Source organism: Hippocampus bargibanti, linkage group LG02 (genome assembly GCF_051943395.1).
Source record: "Hippocampus bargibanti isolate YZ-2025 linkage group LG02, ASM5194339v1, whole genome shotgun sequence".
In the NCBI taxonomy this organism is placed as follows: Eukaryota; Metazoa; Chordata; class Actinopteri; order Syngnathiformes; family Syngnathidae; genus Hippocampus; species Hippocampus bargibanti.
The window spans coordinates 26,588,724-26,606,749 of NC_142735.1; the positions used below are offsets into that span (position 1 = coordinate 26,588,724).

At 45.7% G+C, this 18,026-nt stretch overlaps 3 protein-coding genes across 5 annotated transcripts; 1 reads left to right on the forward strand and 2 right to left on the reverse strand.

The window, feature by feature from the left end:
* The first annotated feature begins 249 nt into the window (after positions 1–249).
* On the forward strand, positions 250–1,682 carry tifa (TRAF interacting protein with forkhead associated domain). The gene is made up of 2 exons (XM_088990563.1): positions 250–395; positions 474–1,682. Exon 2 carries the CDS (start codon positions 485–487, stop codon positions 1,055–1,057), a length of 573 nt encoding a protein of 190 aa, XP_088846689.1. The 5' UTR covers positions 250–395; positions 474–484; the 3' UTR covers positions 1,058–1,682.
* Positions 1,605–5,431, reverse strand: LOC148902221 (RNA-binding protein 4.1-like). Of its 3 annotated transcripts, XM_088990557.1 has the most exons (5): positions 5,288–5,431; positions 4,498–4,926; positions 3,474–4,133; positions 2,128–2,161; positions 1,605–2,026 (listed from the first exon to the last, which is right to left on the reverse strand). In XM_088990557.1, exons 2-3 carry the CDS (start codon positions 4,904–4,906, stop codon positions 3,481–3,483), a joined length of 1,062 nt encoding a protein of 353 aa, XP_088846683.1. In that variant the 5' UTR covers positions 4,907–4,926; positions 5,288–5,431; the 3' UTR covers positions 1,605–2,026; positions 2,128–2,161; positions 3,474–3,480. The 3 variants fall into 3 exon arrangements, with proteins under 3 accessions (XP_088846683.1, XP_088846684.1, XP_088846682.1); XM_088990558.1 differs by lacking the exon at positions 2,128–2,161; XM_088990556.1 differs by lacking the exons at positions 1,605–2,026; positions 2,128–2,161 and adding an exon at positions 2,544–3,209.
* A 967-nt stretch (positions 5,432–6,398) lies between these two features.
* fxr2 (FMR1 autosomal homolog 2) lies at positions 6,399–16,719 on the reverse strand. The gene is made up of 17 exons (XM_088990570.1): positions 16,095–16,719; positions 14,519–14,571; positions 13,385–13,478; positions 13,233–13,304; positions 12,925–13,073; positions 12,742–12,835; positions 12,233–12,349; positions 11,989–12,159; positions 11,837–11,915; positions 11,589–11,746; positions 11,164–11,250; positions 10,092–10,311; positions 9,838–10,017; positions 9,544–9,738; positions 9,357–9,464; positions 8,591–8,679; positions 6,399–8,493 (listed from the first exon to the last, which is right to left on the reverse strand). Exons 1-17 carry the CDS (start codon positions 16,143–16,145, stop codon positions 8,383–8,385), a joined length of 2,028 nt encoding a protein of 675 aa, XP_088846696.1. The 5' UTR covers positions 16,146–16,719; the 3' UTR covers positions 6,399–8,382.
* Positions 16,720–18,026: the final 1,307 nt, after the last annotated feature.

The window sequence follows — 18,026 nt, forward strand, 5'->3', positions numbered from 1 at the left end:
CTTTGTGTGATGGCGAATTTTTCACCTTTGAGCGCCGTTTCGGATGCGCATTAATATTCAAAACCACCACGTGCGAGGGGAAAGTAAAGGTTTTGTGTTGCCTGTAAGAGTAAACGTTAAACACTTTTCCAACGCAATGAAACAAGACCAACTCAAACTGCCTTTTCAATTCTACATTCGGAATACAAACCAAAATGGTGGCAGTCCTCCTCACTTTTCTACAGCGCTTTTTTTCCAAATTGCTCGTCAACGCACCGGTATCATCCCTTAAACCCCTCCCCTGTCTCACAGGGTGGCGACGTGAGGGAGGAACTCCTATTTCCCCATAAAAAGAAAGTGTTGCGCAAGTTTTTTCCCTGCTTCTTCACAACGCAGAAAACGCGCTCGAACCGACGGTAAGACCAACGGATTTCCTACATACAAACGGGTCACATTCTTTTTTTCAGCTCTGATCGTACGTCAACTCTATTTAGATTTCGTCACAATGAGTGTGTCCCAGACATTGGAGACAGAAGAGGACCTACTGACATGCCTCCACATCAAGTTCTACCACCCACAGCAGCAACGGAAAAGTCTTTACAGTCTGCTTCAGCTGGGACACAGAAGCAAACATCTGGCAGATGAGTCGGTCCGCTTAGGGCGGGATGCCCAGTCTTGCACCTTTGCCTTGGTGGACGCCCGGGTCTCTCGCAAGCAACTGACCTTGCAAGCTTTCCGCACAATCAATAGCCCAGAGTTGCTCTTCAGCCTCCAGAATCTGTCTCAGACAGTCAAAGTGTCAGTTAATGGCACAACCCTGGACTTTTTAGAAAGAGTGGATCTCCCGAGCAAGGCGCTGGTCCGTTTCGCCGAGTATGAGATTTTGATTATCAAGGAGGCCGGTGAGGCCAAGCAGAGCTTCGAGGTGGACTTTGAGGTGCTCCATGTGTCTCCTTCCAGAGAGACAGACACAATTCCCAGTACCTTGCCCGTCATGGACACAGGGGCATATTTGGTAGCCCACCAGCAAGAAGTTCAGGTCCCTTCGGAGACCGATGAGACGCTCATGTTGAGTTAAACAGACAATTCACTATCTTTTGAGATTTCTGATATGCGGTAGTTTTTTTTAAAGCATCACAGCAGTGCTGATTTGTACTAATCGGGAAAAAAAGGTAAATATTGCTGTGTTCTAAGGTAGTTAAAAAAACAAGTTTTTGTAACATACATTACATATTTACAGTAATCCCTTGTTTTTTGCAGTTAATGCGGACCTGGACCAACCGCGATATACCAAAATGCGCAAAGTAGTTATAAAAACAGAGTGGGGTGCTGGGCTGAGAAGATGCAATCTGGCTGTAAACCATGAGATATCGTGCTGTCATTGGGTGACGTCAGCAATGGGAACCAATCAATCTACAGCCATGTAAAAAACCTGAGTCATTCAGCATGTTTTTAAATTCTGAAGGTTTTCTCCATAAAAAATTGCAATGTACTGTAAGTGAACCACAACGTAGCGAGGGATCACTGTATGTCAAGACTACCGCATGAAGTGGCATTTTTGTGACAGCAACCATTGACATTTTTTGCTATTTCATACACACACAGAAATACTCATTTTACCATGATTGAATGTAAGCACATCTTTATCTACACAGAGGATATAGTCATTAAATAAAAAAAAACATCAGATCTTAAAATGTGAACATTGTCCAGCCTATCATTTGAAAGATGCAAGTTCATTCCGGATAATGACTTGATATTAATTTCTCCCTGAAGCCAAGGCAGAAAACACTTGCCTATAAAAAATGTGTATAAAAAGTTCTTGGGTGCACAGTCCATCATAAAAAAGGGCACATCCATGTGGTATATTTTACGTATAAATTCAAAATGTATCGCGTTAGGATCCCTGAATAGCGAATGTCTCGCATGACCAAAAATTCTCCCAACAGGACACTTCGATTGCGATGTCATCACCTCGCCGCATTTCCTTCAGTGCACGTCTCTCACAAACCCGCAGACTCCAGAGTTGAGTTCAAGCTCAGCAGACCTGCAGACAAGACGGAAAAACATATTTCCCAACAACCAAGAACAATTGAAAAAAACCCACTGATGAGCTAAGACGAAACTCAAAGTGATCCATCTCCCTACCATGAACGCGACGTCTCCGGGCGAGTCTAACAACCTAAAAAGAACAAAGACTGAGAACACCAAGACAAAAATACATCGAAAGTTTCATCTATTACAGATCAAATCACTGCAACACCTAACCGGCTATTAACTGAGGGACCATTTTGTAAGTAGGCGTCGAAAGATCAAGAATTGTGTCTCGTCTCATCGCATGCTTATTTTATGAATCGCCAGAGCAGGGAGTTTTTTTTGCAAGTGTATGACCAGAATTGAGTTGAAAACAAAACAAGTAATTTCTCAGCATTGGGGGGCTGACCACACCTACCCGCTGTCGAGCTTCAAATCGGCCGGGGAGGACTCATAGCGAAAGCATCTCCACGACGTGATTATGAGCTCTGCCTGCGACGGACGACGTGCAATGACTTGACAGTTAAAAATTGTCACGTTTGTTTTCATCTTTTTATTAAAAAGCCTTCAAACGAGAGGGGGAGGGGGGAGAAAATAAAAAGGCAAGCTAACTAGAACCATACACAACGCTGCTAGACAACATACGAGGAAGAGCATAGAGGTCAACTAAAATTTGTGATTTGACATGCGTACAGGTCGGACACGTAATCCACTATTTTATAAAACGGCACAAGTGTAGATGTATATAGAGAAACACTCTGACGCACTTTTTCTTTTAACCTTATTGGGAAACCAAACTCAAGTCTACACAAAAGCTACTTTTTTTTTTTTTTTTTACAAAAGATTGAATGTCATCTTAATTGATTGCTGTAATGGGGTTATTCCAGCCGCCGCGTGAATCGAAAAAGATCGAAAAGAAGTATAGTAATGCGTCAAACCGAACTAAGCACGGTAACTCAAAAAGTTTGAATTTAAAGAGTAACACAGAGGAAGAGAAAAAGGCATTGACAACTCAGATATATACGTAAATGCAACAAGGATTCGCATGTTTTTTTAAAGAACGTCGCTGTCCGCAATTGAGTATCTTCCAGTAAGTCTCCGGCGAACGCAACGCAATCCACCATAGACGTGCGGGAGCGGGGGGAGCGTATAGCACCATGCGCATCTGCAGACGGCGTTCTTGACATATTCTAAACCTGGAGAGAGAGAGCATATCACACGTCAATGGAGGGGTTTTACTCAAGATACACGCAAGAGTGCTTTTTTTCCTTTCGTTTTCTTTATAATCACAGCATATCTTTTTAAGCTTGCTAACGCTGAATTTCGATTACATTCGAGCGACTTTTGACGGGTGATTTTCCGAAGCAGCATTCGACTTCATACGCGTCTTTATCTACTCGTTTGGTTTTGACTATTAACACACAAACCCTGTTGTTTGTCTCCCGCGCAGGATCACTCACCGCAGTGTTAAACACCAGGGGCGGGATAGCTGGTGTAGCTCGCTTGCGCCGCGGGAACGGTTGGTGTATAGCTGTTCCGAGGATACGCTGGCGGAGCCACCGCCGCATATGGCTGAGGTTTCATCTGTGGGGTGAAGCGGGTGCGCTCGTAGGAGTACCCATTACCGGCCGCCGGAATAGGCGGGGGAGGAGGATGTGGAGGTCGCCTTATGGGGCTCCGGTCACGGGCCATGTAGGGCGCTGGGGCGTGGGGAATAGGCCGGCGGTCGTAGCCTTCGTGGGAGCCCATCCCAACACGATCTCGTCCCATCGCGGAAGGTGGGGGTGGTGGCGGCGGCGGGATAGCTCCGGGGCGCCTATCATCGTAGCCCGGAGCGCCATAAGGACGGGCGCGGAATTTCTCATAATAATCCACCACTCCACCGCCATAGCCTTCGCGGTCACCGTAGCCACGGTCGGGGTACATGGGTCGTCTAGGAGGAGGTGGCGGTGGAGGTGGGGGTGGGTAAGAGGACATGCGGCCCCCATATTGGTGGTCGGGATGGAAGCGTGGAGGATGAGGGGGATAGAAGCCTCGACCAGGGGGAGGCGGACCATAGTCCTCTTCACCCGCAGCCCATGCGGGCTTACTTTTTGACAGCTGCACATGAATGTTTTGTCCTGGGGGAACAAGAGGAAATGGAGATTAACACTGGGGTGTCCCATATCCACCTTGAATTGGGCTTTTATCAGTAAACATAAGACCTGCACATCATGATTATGAGTTTCCACATATATAACCTATAATAATAATAATAAATTTAATTTCTAAGCGCCTTTGAAAACTGCCAAGGATACTTTAGTCATATTCGTGGAAAATATTTCGCTATAAGTGCAGGTGACCATTAGGGACGGCTGTCGAGTTTGACCACTGTCGAGTTTGTTATTCCAGATGCCCCAACGAGCGTCACTGTACTTCTTCCTACTTCTCTCATTGGGAAGACCGATTGACGTGTTTTTACCGAAAACTCTAAAACTGGCTTACCTTGAAAATCTGTGTTATCCAGGCCTTTTATCGCGTCCATGGCTTCGTCGGAGTTGGCCATGTGAACAAACGCATAATTCTTGACGATCGCGCACTCCATGACAGTGCCATATTCTTCGAACAACTCCCTGAGCTCTTTCTCAAAGCCCCTCTCCACGTTGGCGATGTGGATCTTGACCGGGCCCTGGTTGTTCCCTCGGCTGGGCTCCACGTTCATCGCTCTACCGTTTAGCTGAAAGAGATTGAGCTCACGGATGGCTTTCGTGGCTGCCTTGCGGTCATCCATGTGCACAAAGGCGTAGTTTTTGTATTTGGCGCATTCTGTTACAGAGCCGAACGGCGTGAACAGTGCCTCGATTTCTTCCCTCCCCGTCTCCTCGGTAAGGTTTCCAATGAACAGCTTCACCATTGTTACGCCGCGGTTTGGCCCTACACGTGGAACAGACGACAAAAGTGAACATCTACCTCGAATAAACGAAGGCGGCGTAGCCCAAAAAAGGCCACCAAATAACAATCAAAAAGACCCAGAGTGCGAGTGCCTGCTAAACAACCCGCTCCGCAAGCTAATGATCACACTCGCCACAAAGAGGCTAAAATGTTAGCCACTTCCTGATTAGCAAGATCCCAACGGTTGCTATTAGCAGCTAATATTAGCATCGCGCTAGAATCGAGCGAAAACTGGCTATAGACAAATGAATTCCAGATAGCTTGTTTTTAAGTTAAATGGCTTGGAATATGATACACTTTTAACACTGGTGATATTTAAAACGATAAAATAACCCAACCGTACTTTTCAGTCGTCTTGGGCAGCCCGCGTTACCAACGAGTCGAAACTGCTAGAATACGTAGCTCAAATACGCACACCGGTAAATGATGAAGTTCTTAAATCCGATTGGCAGGTTGACAGGTCGCTCAAAATATTTCGCACGCGATTGGTCAAAAAATCAATTTTCAGCCGAGGTCTTGGACATACGTAATTTCCGATTTCAGAGTCGCCCGATGTAGCAAGTTAGCCTTGACGTAATGTGGGGCTACACGATTCTTAACACGACTAAAAGTCATTTCAAAAGTGACTTGCAAAGCTATACGTAAACATATACGTTATCGTCAAATACAGAATTCTCTCGCAACGCGTTATAGTTGAGAAACACTGTCCTTCACGTTTATACTTTGTTGCTAGATCGATTTAAATTCTTTGTGAACATCATAATATCCAAAAGTAGTGTCATGAAATGGTACCGCGTCCTTTTAAATTGGGCATTAAAACTGTGTGAGAGAGAGCGCGAGACATGAAAGAACCTGCACGCGGGCCTCACAGTGCAGAGGTGCAGGGTTCGATTCCGGCTCTGGCCTCCCGATTTGGCTATGTGAGCGTGAATGTATACCCTCGTACATGTGGGCCTAGCGATTGGCTGGCAACCAGTTCAGGGTGGCCCTTGACTACTGACCGTAGACAGCTGGGATGGGCTCCAACACGCAGGAAACAATTGTGACGATAAACTGTTTGATAGATCAATCCATCAACCCATTGACAAGACACACAGGAAGAAAAAGAAATTATGGTGAAAGTAGGTCCTGCAAGAGCCAGCCGAAATTTAAATATGAACATCACAATTATTCAGACCAATCTGTTCTGGTTCATTGTTGAAGGGGGATGTGTATGTTGTACCTCCATCTGATGTCCAGGAGAAAACGCTGCAGGCTGGGATTCAAAGAGCAGTCCTGATTATAATTTTTTGAGATATACACCCAGATTTAACAGTTTTTGTGTCAAAATAAAAATGTACATGTTGCAAATTTAAACTTGTTTCCCACCTAGTTAAATCATACACAATTTTGAACTGTTAAGATGAATCATTAATAAGAACCCGCGGGGGAGAAAAAGGATGAGTTTGTCAAACTTGTATACCAAATCATGAAAAGTCCTTTATTGCCATCATTACACGAATGCAGACAAAATCTGACAAGAGAAGTGAACTGTACAACCATCATACGCACACACATACAAAGTGCAGCCAGCAGTCTTTCAATGGGATGTGAGGGTTACAGATACAGAAAGGGAATACAGTACACACACAATGAAGTATAAATGTACACAAACCCACACACATGCAATTGAAACAAAAACAGCACAAGTGCTCTCTCACACTCATAAAAAGACAACACACAGGTGGTGAGCAGTAATGCCAAAAGAGCAGCATTCGAGTCATCTCGCTGCAACTGCACTCGCGTTCGTTCATCTGTCCTTGTATTTAAAACCTTTGGTCAAACGGATTGCTTGCCTCTTATGTCCAAACACGACCTGGCCGACCGTGGAAGTTGCGAGCCCAGGAACCAACAACTGCCTTTCTCTTGCTCAACTCGGACATTCAGTATGTATGTTAGCAGCGATTGTATTGGATGAAACCAATGGCGTTTTGGATGTCCCATTTCCAACACCCTCCCTTCATGCACAGGACAGGCACCATCGACGAATGGTTAGCCAAAATGTCATGCAAGTTAGAAAAATAGACTGCCAATCCACAAGACAGAGAAATCAAAAGTTCATCTCCAGAGTAGAGGTTGATTTCACTTCCTTTTTTATTTTGTATTCTCTAAAGATGTGGAAATAGCAAGAAAAAAAATAGAGCGGGAACCAAGACAACAGTAACATGAGCAGTGAGCCACTGAGCACCCCTTCCCCAAATTGAGTCAATTCGCCCGACCCAAAATGGACACCTTGTGTTGGGGCCCACCCCACGTTTGTGCCAGGAGGGCAATCGGCTGTTCTCACGCCGGGTTTTTGTGTATGTTAGCATATGTGGCTCTCATCTCGTTTGAAGCTGTCTCAGCAGTTCTTAGTCCCCACCAGGCCATGAGCAACGGCAGCATACACCCATAAGAAGGCGGTCACCCCCCACCCTCGTGTGCATCCGATGCCGCGGGCCGCCACATTTTGTCGAGATCGCTGTTGGAAGGTAACGTTACTTCTCTTTTATGTCTACAGTTGAATTCTGCGGTTTGTCATATTTAGAAAGGCGTCCTGGCCATTGAAAACGGGTTGTATGACGCATCCTCTCAACCCTCCCCAGTTTATGTTTCAATTAAGTTGCCTTGGGATGGGATAAGGCCCCGGGTTGCTTTACATATTCAGCCCTGTTTTCTACGCTTGTGTTGTTCATTCCTTTTGGAATGAGGAAAGCGCCTTGAAATCAGGTAATTTTGGCTAATTTGCCCCCCACCAACTACAACCCATTCCCCTCTCGAACGATAATTACCTCACTCTACCATTCCCCCAGCCAATTCCGTCCTCGCGACCCCCCCAAAAAAAAAATCACATCCCAACTTTCCTCAACAAAAAGTTTTTTTTTTTTTTTTTCAAATTCAAGGCACAAGGTCAATCAATATTGCAGCCTCTGAGTACGAGCACTGCGACGCCTCCGTTCTGTATGTCACTTCATCACAGTTTACACCTCCCCCCGCACCTGGATTTCAACGCTGTGAGAAGACGCGTCCGAGACTGACGAGCCGAAACCAGTGATCAACAATGAAAGAAAAGAACGTAAAAGAGACAACATTATCCATTCATTTTTGTTGTGTTTCGGCATTTTCCTTCAAACTCAAGTCATACCCACCGGTTCTTTTTTTTTTGGCAAGCTACTGTTTTTTGTCTTTTTTTAAATAAGCACTAAGTACTGATAGATAAGATATAGCATACACTGTGGGTTTTAACGTAGATGTCGTTTTTTTGTGTTTGTTTTTTTTCCACTCTCATAGTATGGATTTCAGGAATTGTGTCAGGTACTTTTCACTCATCTGTTTAAGGTTTACGTAAATGCAAGCAGGGACAGTTTGCCATGGAGTCTTGCTCGAGACTTGGGCTTGGTGAGGAGGGACGCCGACTCATTACGAGACGCCGTTGACCAATGTTACAGCATCGCCGGCTGGTGTCGTGCCTTTGCTGGGTGAACGCTTAGAAGGTGTTTGCTCATCCATTTTGCTGCTGGTCCCATTTTCCTGTGTGTAGAAGAGAAGGACAAAAAGGGACCAAATTGAACATGGTTCAATGATCAGTTTCAGTCATTTAATTTGTAAATGTTTTTTTTGCCGGTACCTTGGGTTCGGGACCAGTGTGGTTTTCCTTCAAGGGAACGTTCTGTCTGCTCTGGGACTCCGGACGGGATATGTAATCGGCGACGGTCACTAAATCATGAAAGCAGTTTAGAACAAACAGTGTCTACCGTGCACGCGCTGACAGGAGGTGATAAAACTCAGGATGGCTGAATACTGAGGTATCGTATTGGACTGATCCCAACACCAGATATCGGGTCAATATCAATACCAGGTTTTGTACCAAGCCCATACCAATGCCGGGTGTCAGTATCGCGTTGCTACCAATGCTGGGTATCACTATCGCGTCAATACCAATATCCGGTCTGTCTCGGTATCGCGTCGATGCCAATATCGGGTATCGGTATCGTGTCGACGCCAATATCGGGTATCGCGCCGATGCCAATATCGGGTATCGGTGTGGCGCCGATGCCACTATCGGGTATCGGTGTGGCGCTGTGTCAAGTCGACACCAATATCGGGTATCGGTGTCAGGTCGACACCAATACCAGGTGTCAATATTGGTTCACACCAATACCAGGTATCAGTATTGTTAGACACCAATATCAGGTATCAGTATTGGTTCACACCAATACCAGGTATCAGTATTGTTTGACACCAATATCAGGTATCAGTATTGGTTCACACCAATATCAGGTATCGGGCCGTTAGTGGCCTTATTTCAAAGTGTAACGGGTTTGAATTGAAATGTATCATAAATACTGGCGTTGGTGTCAAACATACCAAGAAAAAAAAACATGTTAGCTCACCGGTATCAGCTGGCTGCCGATCGCAGCTGGCCGAGTCTTCCTCGGTGCGAGTGCCACGGTTGCGGCGGCGGCGGCTTCGGTTGCGGCGCTGGGGCCGGGCCTCTTCATCTAAACGAGAGCATAGGAGTCAAAGGTGTTTGGACGATAAGTCTCTGCAGGGCCGAGAAAACGGGGGTACATTTCTCACCCAGTCCGTTCTCACTGGGCCCGGCCTGGCTGTCGGATTCAGTCGCGGCGTCCATCACGCTGGGCTCCTGGTCGTTACGGCGGCGGCGGGAACGCCTCCGGCGCTCTCCTCCCGTGCCTTCGCTGAGGTCCGTGTCAGCCTGCTCTCCCTCACCATCCAGCAGAGCATAAGGGTTACTGTCGGGGTCCCTCAGCACTGGAAATGCCATCGAACAGTTGTTTGAAACAACATCACAATCCACGTTTCAAGACTTGGCAGCTAACAGTCGCTCTTGCACATTTCATCACAGACTACCTGAGCTGATCGAGTTGGCAGGTTTGGGCGCTGGCCCGCCGCGACCTCGTCCGGAGTTGGTGCCCCGCCCTCGACCTCCCCGTCTGGAACTTCGCTCGTCTCCACCGAGACCGCGGGGCCGCTGATCGCGCTCGCTGACTTCCTCTGATTCCGAAGCGTTGGACAGCTCAGAGTTTGTGCCTGCAGACGAAGGGAAAAAAATGTCTCTCCTGAAATGAAACAAAATTGACAGGTGTCATGTTTTGCAGCCATACCATATCCAGAGTACATGCTGTTGGAGGCCTTGCGTCCTCTACCACGACCCCCGTAAGTGCGAGAAGCATGAAGAGAGTTGCTGCTCTCGTCGGTCAGGTAGCCTTTCTCTCGGTCGGTTCCTGTGGGCACGCTTCGATTCTGGGGTGCGCGAAAGCCCACCCCAATCTGGCGTAGCTGTTCGTCAATTTGGAGACGTTCCAGGCGCAGCTGCTCCACTTCCTGGAAACCCGAATGAATGAATGATTTCCATTGACCAAAAGTTAATCAGCAATGTCACCATTCCATTTACTTCACCCCCTTTTCCTCTCCAATTATTTCTCATTTATTCTACTATGTTGAAAACTACAAATTGTAGAGCAAAATGATTTAACATGTACACAAATGCAAAGGTGTCCAATCCAGGTTAAGAGAGTAAAAATAAACATGCCACAGTTTGGTTTTTGCCACAGGTGTATCGGCTCAACAGGCAGACAAATTGGAACAACCGCAGGTCAAACCCAATTGACCGGTTTTGTACTTTCTGGACCTTGATTTGATACTTCGGCTAGACGTGAATTTGTGTACTATTTCAGCAAAAGCGTTTCTGTCACATGGACTCAAACTGGTTGATGTGTGTTTCATGACTGTCTCAACATGGCCGCCGCTCCATCTTATCCAAGCAGAGGACGGACACGCGGCAATGCGGCGTCTAGTGTATGTTTACGGTGACAGCTGCCTGCCAATGACAGCTGTACCCTCAAGGGAGGTGGGATCAGGGGGCCGAGAAGGGAATAAGGCACAAAAGAGGCCATGGGGGGGATGGTGTTTGATGCTAATTTTGGAATATGAGGGTCCAGATAGGTGTAATCTAAAGCCACAGCATGTCGGTCACCCAATCCCAGAGAGGACTATTAATAAAGGCACATGAGGTAAGGAAAAAACGTGGCACAGTCAGCAAGTTTGGCGCTAGGCAGGGGGGAGGGGGCTACAAAAACTGATATGTTCAAATCCACCTTCGCTCCAACTTTAGTTTTTTTATATTTCTATAATCCTGGACACCGGCAGAGGGCAGCACATATGAGTCGCACTCACCTGGAGGTAAGACACGTGGTACTCTAGCAGAGCCTGGGCATTGCTGATGTTCTCCTTCGTCCCCACAAAAACGAAAGGAACCATGCCCTATAATGGAGACAGGAAGAGACACAAGAGATTGGTTCAGGGTCTCTTTTTTAATTGGTGATTTAAAGCACACAGGGACAGTATTTGATATGGCTCTGAATAAATGGGGAAACTAAGCAGATGTATCATTTCCAGATCATGTCATTTTCAAAAAAAATGATCACAGCGAAGCGCAAATCGCCAAAAAGGATTGCCTTGAAAAGAATGCCTGTGCAAAAATAAAATAAATGTTGCACACAGAGCGCCTAGAACCTGCTGCACTTAAAATGTGTGTTATTTTCAAAGTAAACTGCGGCTTTTAGGTGAGTGGGGATTGACGAGCGCAATGGTCCATTCACCTCTTTGTTGCCAGCGGTGTCGTCCCTGCCTGCCCCTTGTCTGCCTACCTCCACAGGGGGAGGTTTTTTGTCGTTGTCTCCCTCGATCCTGACGCGGACCACCCCCGATTTGTCCACGATCTCCTGTATGACTTTGCCGTTCTTGCCGATGACTTTGCCTGCGCGTGAGGGGTGAGATCAAATGTCATGAGGACAATGAGCAAGGACATTGTCTCAGGAGGTCCTTTTGGGAATGCGTTGTCACTCACCTACAAGGTCCCTGGGTACCTGAAAGTAGTCTTCTTTGAATTCAAGATATTCTCTTGCCTGTTTTACTGCCTCTGGGGTCTGCCAAAAAAGCAAAAATTCAAACAAGAGACCAACGTGTGACTCTGAAAAGCATCACATTGATCCAACATACCTCTCCGTAGATTCTGAAAGTACAACTCTCTTCTTCTAACTCAATAGCTGTGACACCGGGAACTTTACGGGCTTGTTGGATGTTTGCTCCGTGAGAGCCAATGGCAAGACCCATCAGGTCTTCTCTGACACAAACCTCCTCCTGGTATGCCGACGCTAACTGCTTACTTGTCTGAAAGACAGGTGGGGTAAGAAATAAAGAACATGCAGGGGGCCGGGGGGACCACTTGAGAAGTATCATATACCTCCAAATGTTTGGTGGCTTCCTCGTTACGGGACATTAGCATTAGCTTCGTACGGATGCTGCGGAAATGCATGTCGCTGAGAAGGGTGGCGCGCTTTATCGTGGTTTCGTTCGTCGACTGGTGTAGGGGGAAAACACAAAAAGGTTTACAGAGGTGAGACGCCATCAAGCTTGGGTTTACCTTATTAGAAAAGCTAAAGTGGAATAAAAAAAAAATCAATACTATATAACAAAAAGCAATACTATATAACAAAAAACAATACTATATAATAACAAACAATACAATAAAAATAAATCAAATAAAAAAAGTAAAATAAAAACAATATTATATAATATAACAATACAATAAAAAAAGCAATAAAAAATACTATATAATAAAAAAAACAATAACAAATATCATAAAATGAATAATCTAATAAATAAAAAGCAATACAATTAAAATAAACACAATATAATAAAAAAACACAACAAAATAAAATAAACCATGAGGCACCAGCACCGAGTACCAACCAGAACTATGAGCTCATGTGTTTGGGCACTGAAGAAGATGCAGTTGGCGTCGATGGCTTTCCTAAAGTCTTTGTGAATGTTGTCTCCCACACAGCTGTTGATGAAAAGAAGAGCGAGAGCGGCATAAGCGTTTATAAGACACCAGAGTCACTTTTGGACACAAAAAGGAGTTGAGTCACTCACATGTCCCTCAGGTCCTCCGGGACACTGATGGTGACTTTATGGAAGGAATTTCGCGAGGAAGGGCTGTTGGGGTTGAGAGGCCTGATGCGTTCTGCTGTGACAATCTCGTTGTAGGTGGCATCACATGCCGCATATTCGATCACGTAAAACTGGGGAAAGTGAAATGAATTATGATGGCATTTCAACCAGTCATACTTTACAAGGAAAATTAAAGAAGAGGGACACGCTCATAAATAGTCAAGTCAAGGCGAAATATTTTGTCAACATCAAAGAAAGATGCTATATGATGAAGCACCGCTTTTATTTACCTCGCCCTTCATCATTCGGACCCGGGCAAGCCACCAACCACATGGCTCCTGTTCATTAGCTCGAGAGTAAACCTGTGAAGGAAAAAAAAAAAAATAGAGAATGACGTCAAGTACATTGATGTATGCTCTCATCAAATGATAGGAGGCCTTACCTCCACCTCCTCTCCTTCGCCAATTTCCTTATTGTAGTCGGCCGGAGGAGGCAACCGCACGTCGCTGAAGGGTAACTGTCGCTCCGGCTGCCAACTTCAGTGAGACAAAACCGCATATAAAGGCCAATGCACACTTTTATCTCACCACAAGTCAAATAAAATAAAAATGTGCATACAAATGTATGTATGTAATGTATATAATGTCTTGTTCACCGCTGTGAGACTAATAAATTTACTATCAGACTGAATAATCGGGAAGAAGATTCAAAACATCCCAAAAACGTATAAAAAAGTTTCACATCTGCATAATTATGGACTTTGAATTTATTCTTGAATATTTTTTTTTGTTCTTGCATTTTCCAGTTTTTCACTTGTGGATGTTTTGAAATTTTAGCTAGGCCTGTTGTGAAATTAAATTACTTTGGTATTACCTGGGGCTGGTTGAGATATATTTATCATATTAAAAACCAGATATGAATATGAAAATGAGGGCAAGGGTCATGTGGCCTTAGCACACTGATGTTGCATGTAAATCTCGAATCAACCAAACACAATGTTCCTGCAAAGTTTGGCATCGATCGACAATAAAACCCAGCAGATAACAATTAACCTCCAAAAATGGGCTTGACACCCCTTTTGTATAGTATCACACACTGTGGATGTTTTGGTGGAAATTACTCACAGATTTTTACAGTTAGCAAAGTTCAGATTAACAACAGTCATACGTTTCATTCAAGCCAGCGCCAACATGCTCTCTGAGAAAGTAAAATGAGGCCTAGACAGCGATAGGGGGTGGGTAAGCTACTTCCCAAAAACAGCGCAAGGCTGCCGTGCCCCCCCACTACCAAACCGGCATACCTTGGGCGAGCCACTATTTTTAGGGTCACCCTGCGCTTGCACAGAGGCAAGTAGATAAAAAGGATTCAGGGTGTGTTGGTGTTGAAGGTAGGGCAACCACTAAAGAGGAGGGGTGGGTGTCTTAAGGGCTGTGAGAGATGTGTATGGACAGCTGCATTCCAAACACAAGTGGCAAAAACATTTTATAGTGAGTGCATAAAGAACCGCCCAGAACGAGTAGTGGTAACCCAATCGCGTCACTGCTTTTACATGCACGCTCAATGGATTCAAACGTACTTGTTTTCAAAGATGATGGTGAGCGAGTCATCGTGGACATCCTTGATGTACCCCTAAGAGAAAATAAAAATTAAAACAGGGTGTGTTTTATTGTCTCCTTTAGTAACAGAAACGTGGGTGTTTTTTTAAAGAAACGCAGCAGTGACAGAAACGCCTTGTCTGTGATTTCTGTCAGCGTGAAAATGTCACGAGCCGTATATACTCCCTCCGTGAGACCCCAGGTCTAAAACGGACACGGGATCACGTCGGGATATTTGAACGGAAAGCCATTGTGACTGGAGAGCAACGTTCGCAGTGACAAACCTCAGCACACACTTCAGCATGCTGATCAATAGCCAGACTGAAGTTAAGTGGTAGTTGTGGTGTGCCGGATTGTGACATGACCCTATCAGGAACATGTTCAAGTCATGGATTCACCTGCTGGAAAATAACGTGTTGCTCAGTCCAGTCTACATATTGGCAGTTTAGAAAGAGTGGAAAGCCCAAAAAATATATACTTTCAGATGTTCCTTCAGGAGACAGTTGCACGTCAGACTGACTGGGCGTTTTCCTGATGTGATTCGAAAGGCGGGGGCCATGTCACGATGACACCACGTTGCCATGTCAGCAGCCACATTTTGGGACCATGTGGTGGTTGTAAATCATCACATGGGGCAGGTGCACCAGAGGCATTATGTGGAGATGGGTTGACGGGCACCCCTATTGTCATACTTGTAAGAAAAGGCACCTGGAAATGTTCACAATAAAGTTATTGTGTCATCAATAAAACAGGTTCATCATCCGCAAATGTGGGCTTATGCGGATATGATCCAAACTGTCACCCAGTAAAAGCCAATGACAGGTGAAGCTGAAGAGGGAGAATAAATTTAGGCGACGGGCCTGCAGAACACCTATCAAGCCGGTGCTGAAGAGCACATGGGAGGATGGGTGGCGAGACATTAACCTACAACTAAAATAAGCAAAGTCTTCAAAGTTATGACTACAAAACAACGAGGGAATAATGTTGCCATTCCACACCATTCCTGACTCAGAAAAGGTTCAAAATCACTTTTCAAACATATTGAGGCGACCCCCCCAAAAGCAACTTTATTTCAATCAAAACACGTGACCGCACAGCCATGTGTCTTACCCCTGTGGCATAATTGAAACTGAAAGGGACACAATTCATTTGGGTTAACTTGAAATGTAGCATTCTCCTTCAAACAATGCTCCACCACAGTTGAACCATGTACACGAAATGCCACTTTTAAAAGGCACTGGTACACGTAATGGGGATTGTTGCGTGGTCGTATCGAAACCGGGTAACAAATCACGTAGGCATGCGTGACAAGAATGGCAACGAGCTCGTGCTAGCTGCGCTTAGCTCTTGCTAGCTGCCCACCCCACAATGACCAACCGTGCCGGCACGCCAAAGCATCCTCATTGGACAAAAGCCCACTCGACTTGGGTTCATATTGCCCAGGTGGTCGAATGACGATTTTGCCAGCGCTGTGGTTCAACGAGCAACACGTTAAGTTATTGCAAAGAGCAAAAGTTTGCTCGTGGCGAGCAATAAGCTACACCGGAGCCAGGTTACCTTATAGAAGGCCCCATTGGAGCCGCGAACTTCCACGGCCAGCCCGTCCATACTCGTCGGTAGCTCCCCGCGGCTGTGTTTGTCTGAAGCCGCGACGACCCCGTCGGGTAACGAAAGCACCCCCAGCTTTGCCGGCAGTTCGCCGCTTTCCGGCCGCTTGTGGATGTCCAGTGTTTCGGGTGGAGGGAGGAGGGGCAGGAGGTGAAGAGGTTGGGGGAAATGGGTGTGATGGTGCTGACAACTAAATCAACGCAGGCGCCACTTACTGAGAGCACAGTGGCCGTGATCGGGTCTGTTCTAGTCTCGAATGCCGCCGGCGGCGTAAAGGAGAACCGACACGCAGCCGCGTTCAGTGTTTACTTGTCGGGTGGGGGAAGCGCAGTGACGAGACTCCGGTAGGACGGTTAATTAGCTGCAAGGCTAGCTACTATCAACACCTTGATCCAGGCAGTAGCGATGCTAGCCACGGGTAGCGTCCGTGCCTCAAGTGTGGCGCAGTCGTGCTGTTGAATAAATGGGGGGAGCCAATCCCACAGCTTGCCGGGTAATGTTCACGGACGTTCCCGTCCAACAGAGATGTCTGCGGTGCACTGAGCGGCGGGCGAGCGACACCTACGTGGAGCGAGCACGCCTCTCCAACTCGCGCGAATAGAGTGAATCGGTGAGGGTCTGAATGACCTCAAACCCCCCACAAAGCCCCGCCCATCACGGAAGTCTGTTCCGTGATTGGTCGAGAACCTTTGAATCAAAAGATTCAAAGGCTTTACATTTGGAAAAGGTAAACAAGGGATCGCTTTATATTCGAGTTAAATCAAGTCACATTTATTTGTGTGGCCCCGAACCGCAGAAGTGGCTACACTTGATGACAAATCCCCTGATCTTAAAACCCAGAGAGGCAAAGAAAAACTCAAGCTTTTTTGAACAGTCAAAACACTTTGCATCAAAATTATCATTAAATGACACCTTAAAACGGAGTTAGTATTCCATTACAGCTATGGCTCAAGTAACAGCAACTGATATATTCTTGCACACTCAGGGTGGAGCAACTGAAATCGTGAATGGGCCCACCATTTTTCATCAGTACAGCGGACCCCCAGCACTGATAATGACAAATATTTTTAAATTGGGTTTGCGTGTACCATTTCTTATCTGATTGGGCTTGACCAAACATTTTGATCGGGCAAGGTACAGTGACACATTGCACCATAAGTGCAGTATCACTATCAATCAGACCAGGCTTGGACCGGGTCTGATGTCAGGAAGTAAGCTGTCGATATTGGAGAAGGGGAAGACCTCAATGATATGATGCTCATGTGCACTTCGATTGACAATTGCACCAGACATGCAGTGTGTAAGGTCTTTAAATTCTAATTAAAGGCAATTGAATCGAATCGAATAGAATAGAATAGAATAGAATAGAATAGAATAGAATAGAATAGAATAGAATAGACAACCCCTGTGTTTGTAACTGTGGTGCAAAAATATGGAATTGTATTCCTTTGTATGACGCAAAAAGAACAAAGAAGAAAAACACAAACAAATATGGCAAGTGAAAACAATCAAAACATTCTAATCAAATGAGGCAACTGAAAGTCATCTTTGTTTTTATTAAATTATTTTAATTTGAAGTCCTATTTCATGCATTATTCTCTAACGTCACGGGAACTGACGGGAACGTCTTCTCGCGAGAAATAAGCGTCGTCGTCACCGGTTTTTATCACGTGTCTCGGTTTGGCCAATCAAAAGGCTTTTCTCTGGCGCGTTACTTGAATCATGATTTTCCGTCCCTCCCCGGAAAACTACTGCGGTCAAGCCAGCCGCCATAAAAACGAAGTCAAGGGAGCCGCCACTTCGACTGACAATACTGTGCATTACGGTAGTGTGCGGCAAGCGAGCGGCGTGAGCCACCTTCAAAATGAAAGAGACACAACG

Bases quoted from the DNA above. Each gene is read 5' to 3' on its own strand.
- tifa (XM_088990563.1), top strand. From the start codon at position 485: ATGAGTGTGTCCCAGACATTGGAGACAGAAGAGGACCTACTGACATGC.
- LOC148902221 (XM_088990558.1), bottom strand. From the start codon at position 4,906: ATGGTGAAGCTGTTCATTGGAAACCTTACCGAGGAGACGGGGAGGGAA. The intron at 4,134-4,497 runs GTAAGCCAGTTT...TTGTTCCCCCAG, and splicing joins GGATAACACAGATTTTCAAG to GACAAAACATTCATGTGCAG.
- fxr2 (XM_088990570.1), bottom strand. From the start codon at position 16,145: ATGGACGGGCTGGCCGTGGAAGTTCGCGGCTCCAATGGGGCCTTCTAT. The intron at 12,836-12,924 runs GTGAGTGACTCA...TTTCATCAACAG, and splicing joins CCGGAGGACCTGAGGGACAT to CTGTGTGGGAGACAACATTC. The intron at 9,739-9,837 runs GTAGTCTGTGAT...TGGCATTTCCAG, and splicing joins TGCCAACTCGATCAGCTCAG to TGCTGAGGGACCCCGACAGT.